Here is a 7,801-nt window from a genome sequence, read left to right as displayed (position 1 = left end):
CGACTCGGGAGAGGCAAACGTGTTGTATTTGCGTCCCAGCCGGTTCTCTCTGACACAAACGGAAGTGATTACAGCTCCAACTAACTGAGTGGCGCTTCACAGTCTTCTCTTTCAACTGGTAGCATTAGGAGAGAGTCAGATTAGGGTAGAGAAGATCTATGCCTTTGGTTAGCATCGGGCTACACAGGGTTTCCATTCATTTCCAGTGATTGTTGTCAGTCAGTGATGCTAAATGCATAACAACGGTTGACGACAGCGTCATTGTGTGTATTTTTTAAACCTCAGTTTGAAGTGAAGGGGGAAAAACAGGGAAAAAAAGGTCCAGGCTTAGAGAGAGAGGGAGGGAGACAGAGAGATAGAGAGAGAGAGAGAGAGAGAGAGAGAGAGAGAGAGAGAGAGAGAGAGAGAGAGGAGCTGTGGTAGTCATGAACGGCTTGAGTACATACAGGGAGGTCAGACCCGTAGCAGGAATGAGAGAGATGGAGACGTGCAGAGAAAATACTACTCTCTCGCCCTCTTTTCCTCTCTCCCTCTGTCTCCCTCTCGCTCTCTTTCACACAGCACAGTAATGGCCAGTGAAAACAGCCAGGCCCTGTTTTCTGTAGTGTATTTGGTCTGAGTGAACCTATCCCAGCCATGGAGCCAGGCCGAGAGACAGCACTCTGTCTCAGATCTCAGTGTGCCGTTCTCTCTCCTCATTACGTCCACTCTCTCTCCCACTCCGGTGTGTGCCTCTTATTAGGATGCAGAAAGAAGGCGTTTCACCACCATGGTTAGCTGAGTGCAGGTGATGGGTCCATCTGTGAGGTGTATGCCAAAACACATAGAAGTGAGGGAGCAGGATTTTGATGTTGTGAGTGTGTGTTGTTTTACTGTACTGTTGTAGGTTTTTTTTATGTGTGTTGTGTGTGCAAATGTGAGAGTGAGTAGGTTGGGGAACTGTCATGCATTCGGTGTGTGTGTTCATGTGTGTGTGGCTGTGTGTGTGTGTGTTCGTGTGGGTTGTCCAATCACGCAGTCTTAACATGGAGGGAGTGTGTGTCTGTATAACAGAAACATTATGTAGCTAGCTATGTTTGCACGCTGTGATATCAATACGCTGTATTTTCGCCGTTCGTACTTTCTGGTTAGCTCTAGCAGTTCCACACAGCAGTAGCTAAAGTTACCTCAGCTGTACAAGTTACTTACCGGTCCGTGGGTCAGGTCTGAAGCTAGGAGCAAAACGGAGCACAGCTGGGTTCTCTCCAGTCCAGGTGAGCAAAATGGTAGGCTACATAATGGATGCTAGGAGGTGCCGTTTTCTCTTGCTGAAAATCCAGTTCTCAAAAGCACTGGATGTCCCCGCAGGTAGCCAGCTACAGTTGGCTACTAGCTAGCTACCAACCAGTTAGCTAAAACTTTCTCAACTTTGCTTTCCCTGCGTTTGTGCTGTTGAGCTAGTATTGTATTGTGGTGGAATATCTCATTTAGCTTTCTCTTTTAAGCTAAACATTTCTTTGAATAGCTAACTTAGGGCATTTGATTTAGAGACCGGATGACCACACCCATAGTCAACTGTTAACTAACATTTTGCATGATGTTATATTAGTATGCAAATAAAAGACAAAAAATGACTTTGAAATCGCATTTTAACGGTTGACTACAATCTTCTGAACGGCTACCGAAGAGGTATTGCCTGCTGAATTTGACGTTTATAGACCTGTACAAGAAACCGTCCTATTGAGTTGTCATTGGAAGTGCCTTTATCCTTCTGAGCATAGAGTACAGTTGTTTATTCTTGACTGTAAGGATCACATTGTTAAATTTCACAACCTGACAAAAACAAACTACATTTAAATTAGTTATAATATAGTATATTTACATAATAAATGCTGACATGTAAACCATATGTTTTGGTCTCTGACACAATCTTAACAGTTCACACAACTGCTCCTATCTAGTTCACTCAGTGTGTCGTGTGCTAAGCACACTCTACTCTACGAATTAAATATTTTCTTCAAGCAGCTGATGCCTTCTGGAAGCAATCTCTGAGCAAATAGACCTTAATACACTGGTCCTAGTTGCCAGGAAATCAAGACTTGAGTGTTTCTGTGTACAGGAAGACATACAGATGCAGTATGATGACTGATGTAAGAAGTACTAGGCATCAGAAGATCACTGAGCTTGTGTGTTAAGATCAAGACACACACACACACACACACACACCCATACATAGACACACACACACACACACACGGCAAGAAACAAGTCAGTGTGAAAAGCTAAAGTGAACACATCGGTTGACTGGTCATTGATTATTATGGGATGCAGTACTGAGCAAACCAGCTGCGGTGCACAGGATCTCCTTCTCCACGTCATTAGATAAACATGTCAGCTTTATTCTGCTCTGCTACATTCAGCTAATGCAGATGCATGGACCCTTCACCCTCCCTCTCTCTCTCTCTCTCTCTCTCTCTGGATCTGTCTATCTGTGTCCCTCTCCTCCGCTCTGTCTACATGTTGTCATCCTTCTCATTTCCCTGTCGGTTTTCTTCTTTCTTCCGTCTGTGACTCACCATCTTTTTTCTCTCTAACTTCATCATACGCTCTAAACTCATTTATTTTGTTCTTTCTGTCCCTCTCTCACACCCACACACACACACATGTACATACGCACGTACATGCACACATCCCCGACACACACACACACACACAGTCACTCTCACACACACAGTCACTCTCTCACACACGCACACACAGTCCCTCTCTCACACCCACACACACATGTACATACGCACGTACATGCACACATCCCCGACACACACACACACACACAGGTCAGTGCAGTTCTTGGTCAATTCATCACATTATTCTCGAGAAAAAGTATAAGAAGTACCAAAGCCAGATGAACACTAAAGGCTACCGATGGAGAGATACCCCCCCCACACACACACACACAAACAGACACGTTATCCCTCTCACACATACTCGCTATCTCCAATACACACACACCAACACTATCTCTTATTCATACGCACACACCATCTCTCTCTCAAACACACACATCTACCCATATGAATCAAGTGCGAATGCGGAAGCGTGACCCAGACAGTGAGAAAGGATCTGGTTCAGAATGAGCAGGACCCGGAGGAGATGTGATGGAACCCAGATGCCTCCCAGACCCTGACACAGCCAGGAAACTTTCATCCTCATTCAGAACATCGCCCAGACAGGAACAAGACCCAGAGCTCCTTAGAGATTCACCACGGCGGTTTAGAAGGGAGAAAAAGGTAAAAGACACAATGATGTAGCGTTGGATGGAGGGAGTGCGAGGGAGAGAGAGAGAGGGGAAGGAAAAGAGCAAGAGAGAGAGAGGGGGAAAAATATGAAGAGAAAGAGAGGGGAAGAAGAGAGAGAAAGGGGAGGAAGAGAGCAAGAAAGATAGAGGGGAGAAAAAGAGCAAGAGAGAGAGAGAGGGGAAAAAGAGAGATAGAAAGGGAAGGAAAATGACAGAGAGAGCGAGAGGAACGAGAGACAAAAGAAGGAAAAGAGAGAAGGAGAGGGAAAGAGACAGAGAGAGATTAAGAAGGAAAGAGAGAGAGAGAAAGAGGAATGGCTCTGCTTGTTACCTGCTCCTACCTGAGGAGAGGAAGAGCAGACTGATAGGCTCACGTGCTGTGCTTCATTTCTCGAACACTCCCCCTCTGATGAGCCCCAAATGTGTGTAGGTGTGTGTGTAGGTGTGTGTGTGTGGAAGATAAAACGAGAGAGAGACTGTGAGGGAGATGGGGAGAGGGGGAGAGAGGACATGGGGTGGTCATCATCAGTCACAGCTGGACCTTTCTGTTTGTTAGCTTATAATAACACCTCACAACCTCAGTGTTTATGGTGGATATGTGTGTATGGTGCTTGTGTATTGTGAATGTGTGCCTGGTGTGTGTGTATGAGGTGTGTATGGTGTGTGTCTGTAGAATTATACATGTATGTATGCGTGTCTATGGTCTATAAAGTGTCTGTGAGTGTGTGTGGGGAAGGTGGGGGTGGGGGGTGGGTGGTGTAGAAAGAGTGAGTGAGAGTGAGTCGGATGGCTGAGAGGTTAGGGAACCGGGCTAGTAATCTGAAGGTTGCCAGATCGATTCCCGGCCAAGTGTCAAATGACGTTGTGTCCTTGAGCAAGGCACTTCACCCTACTTGCCTCAGAGGGAATGTCCCTGTACTTACTGTAAGTCGCTCTGGATAAGAGCGTCTGCTAAATGACTAAATGTAAATGTAAAGAGAAAGTATGACAGGCAGTGCTGGCAATAATGGATTAAGACAGCTGGATCTACAGCTCTGACAATTACACAATAAAACTAATCCACAACCGCTGGCTGAACCACAGAGACAAACACACACAAACACACAGTTGTGACTCAGCACCAAGCACAAGTGACATTGGTCCTCTACCATCAAGCCTGTTCAATGTTTTCTGCTCATGTCTTCGACAGTCAGTTTGTCCACAGCCTCAGAGCATTCCCAGCTTCTGACTGGAGGAGAGAGCAGGAGGGGTTTCTCTCAGCTAGCAGGACTGGAGAGCAGAGGGAACAAACATTCTCTACACATAGAAGGTTCGGGAGAAGCCAAGGTTTAGGCTTGGCTCATCCCCTCCCCGCCCAAACAACAAATCACATCTCTTTCTCTTTTTTTTCTTTCTCTCCTCTCGATCTCTGTCTCTCTCCTTTCCTCTCTCTTTCTTCTACTCTTTCCCTCCCTCTATCTCTGTCTCTCTCTCTCTCCCTTGCCAACCCACTGATTCTCTGCAGGACGTGTGCCTCTGGGAGGAGATAGAGAAGGATTAGACAACTTCCTGGGAGGGGACCAGGAAGTAGACAGAGCCAACTCTTCCATATCCTTTAGAGCCCCTCTCCTTCTCCCTCTCACTCTCTCCCTCTCTCTCTCTCTCTCTCTCTCTCTCTCTCTCCCCCCTCACTCAGAGAAGTTCCTCTTGTCGGTCTCCCTCTAACGTCTCGAGGGTTAGGGTCTTTGGAGACCTCCAATCTCTGCCCCACACACACGCGACAGCAGATGCCACCCAATCACAGTCACCCCCACCCTATCACAGCCTATCACAGCCACCCTCAGCCTTTCAAAGCCTATCGCAGTCCCCGCACACACGTGACAGATCCCACCCAATCACAGTCACCCCCACCCTATCACAGCTTATCACATTCCCCCCACACACACACACGTTGACCACTCCTTTTTCTTTTCAACCTCTCAGCCCACAGCTGTCAATCAAAGGTGATGCCATCTGGCACTCTCTTTCAGGTGTCAATCTTATTGTGTATGGGGTTAACACACTAACGCACAGTCACAACCACCTCCTCCCACACACACACACACACACACACCGGCAGGACTTACAAGCATTAGTGACAGCGAAGCTGTTGGCTGTCTCGATGTTGTCGACGTGTGGTACCAGGTTGAAGGGAGCCTCGGTTGCATTGGGGCTGGTATTGTGAAGGAAGATAGCCAATCGAAACGCAGTGTACTCCTGATCCGTATTCCTAATGAACAGACCACCTGGGGAGAAAAGGAGGACAGGAACGAGGGATGGGGGGGGGAGAGACGGAGAGAAAGAATTTAAAAAATCTTCCCCGAGCAGCAATTTAAAACTGGACTGTAGGAAACATCACTGGTCTGACTAGATTAAGGAGGAGAGGAGGAGGGTTAGAGGGAGGAGAAGGAGGAAGAGACGGAAGGAATAAAGAGAGAGATGAGGTGACAGATGAAAGGGGGGAGCAAAAGAGGGCGGCGGGGAGAAGAGAGAGACATAACAGCATGTTGAAGAGGGCAATCACCTCTAAAAGACATGCCATTCCTGCTCCCTCCTTCCCTCTCCCACCCTGCCTCGCTTTTTCCTCCCCCTGCAGTTCTTTCTCTCCCCCTGCCTCTCTTTCTCTCACCCTGCTTCTCTTTCTCTCACCCTGCCTCTCTTTCTCTCACCCTGCCTTTCTTTCTCTCTCCCTGCCTCTCTCTCCCTGCCTCTCTTTCTCTCACCCTGCCTCTCTTTCTCTCACCCTGCCTCTCTTTCTCTCACCCTGCCTCTCTTTCTCTCACCCTGCCTCTATTTCTCTCTCCCTGCCTCTCTCTCCCTGCCTCTTTCTCACAGTTCCTCTCTCCCTTTCACACAACTTTCTCTCTTTGTCCGCCTGTCATCTTGACTCTGTTCTCTGATTTCCATGGTGCAGTAAGACATGGAACCTGCCTTAGGCTGACCCCTATGGTCTTGGTCGAAACCCAACATGCCGAGCGGCCTGATATGACCTGTATCAAACAGGTCTACGTGTGCGGTGTCTCACCCTGACATGAGATCTCTACATTTTCCAAGAACTGACATTTCCACTCTTTCATTTACGTTGACACTCCACTTGTGTGCAGTACAGCGATATGCAAATGGTTTATTGTCTGAACTGACGTGAAGGGGCTGCAAGGGTGTGTGTGTTTGTCTAGACAGTATGTGTATGTGTGTGTGTGTACGTATATATCTGGATGAGTTTGTCTACATGTGTGTGTGCCTGTGCAGGTGTCTGTGTTGCTATTTGTGTGTGTATATTTGTGTGTTGTGTTGTGTGTCTGTGTGTGTGTGTGTGTCTGTGTGTGTGTGTGTCTGTCTGCCCAGTGGACCGTATTTTGTGAATTAACTTTATCAGCAGCCCAGTGAGAGGAGAGAGACAGAGTAAGAGTCTGGAATCTCATTACACTGCCTCTCCAGCACCCCACAAGGGGTGATGCAATGCATACATTAGCACACACCCTTAACACTGAACTGATGTATGTGCGTGTTTGTGTGTGAGTGCGCGCGCGTGTGTGGACGCGCGTCCATGCGTTCGTGACAGCGTTCCATAGACGGCTGCTTTGACTGTCGCAGGGTACCAGATCATGCTTAATAACTTCTAGCCCGTGCCGTGGCGGGGAGGGGGGGGGGGGGGGCTAGGGGGGGGGGGGCTCAGATTGGCAGGGTTATCCCGTGATGGCACGGGATAACGGGTGGGATAACGCGTAAGGGACACAAGAGAATACTGCAGTGGCTATCCGAGCGGAATCGAACGGAACAAAGCGCGCTGAAACATTCATGAACGTAACAAACAACCGTTAAAAACACCCGTTCAGAAATCCAATTAACACGGGTAAAGAGGGGAGAAAGAAGGTAAAGAGAGAGAGAGACGGCGGGAAAATAAGACAATTTCCATAACATTCGAGCAAACGGATTTCTTTTTGGGCAAATCATCTTGTCAACATTTCTAAAACTATACAAAGAGCGGTCCACCTTTAAGCGTCTTAAACTTATCACTTTATAAATACAAGGTTCTTCTCTAGGTTTTAAAATAATGCAGCGCTTATTTGAACGATCTGACACACTCACCTATCTGTACGGAGCTCGGGAAAGCCCCGGTCGCTAGCCCCCAAAGGGCGGAAAACACCCCGAGAAAGTGCGAACAAATAATCCTCATTTTCCTTCCCTTAGAAACTGTTGAGTGACATGGAGGAAGAGAGGCGACCAAGTAGGAGGGGAAGAGAAAAAGAATGACCGAATTTCAGTATTCCATGATGGGTTGGTTCCCTCCGCAGTGTCCGCTGGGGAGAGCTCTGTCCGGGTCGGTAGACGGTTAACGGAGCACATGCAAGATGGGGGGAAGAGAGAGAAGAGAGGGAGAGAGGCAGAAACTCGCCAGTGGTGAGAAGCATCTACGGTCTGCATGGGAGAGATTGGACATGCGCGCTCTCTCTCTTTCACTTGCTCACTGTTACTCTCTCTCTCACTCCCCCCCCATCTCTCTCT

The 7,801-nt window shown here is 47.8% G+C and overlaps 1 protein-coding gene across 2 annotated transcripts in view; it reads right to left on the bottom strand.

The window, feature by feature from the left end:
- gria4a (glutamate receptor, ionotropic, AMPA 4a) overlaps positions 1 to 7,487 on the bottom strand; it is a 50,188-nt gene extending 42,701 nt beyond the window's left edge. Inside the window, exons 1-2 of one of the 2 annotated variants that reach the window (XM_084673608.1) lie at positions 7,385 to 7,487; positions 5,383 to 5,541 (exon numbers count right to left, since the gene is read on the bottom strand). In XM_084673608.1, coding sequence (XP_084529734.1) covers positions 5,383 to 5,541; positions 7,385 to 7,472 — 247 coding nt within the window. In that variant the 5' untranslated portion in view covers positions 7,473 to 7,487. The remainder of the gene's footprint in view (positions 1 to 5,382; positions 5,542 to 7,384) is intronic. The other variant, XM_084673607.1, reaches the window with a different exon arrangement.
- Positions 7,488 to 7,801: the final 314 nt, after the last annotated feature.

Source organism: Hypomesus nipponensis, chromosome 15 (assembly GCF_054491055.1).
Source record: "Hypomesus nipponensis isolate SF chromosome 15, ASM5449105v1, whole genome shotgun sequence".
NCBI classification, from domain to species: domain Eukaryota; kingdom Metazoa; phylum Chordata; class Actinopteri; order Osmeriformes; family Osmeridae; genus Hypomesus; species Hypomesus nipponensis.
The sequence above is the reverse complement of the archived record's forward strand: the minus strand, read 5'-3'. Positions and strand labels throughout refer to the sequence as shown.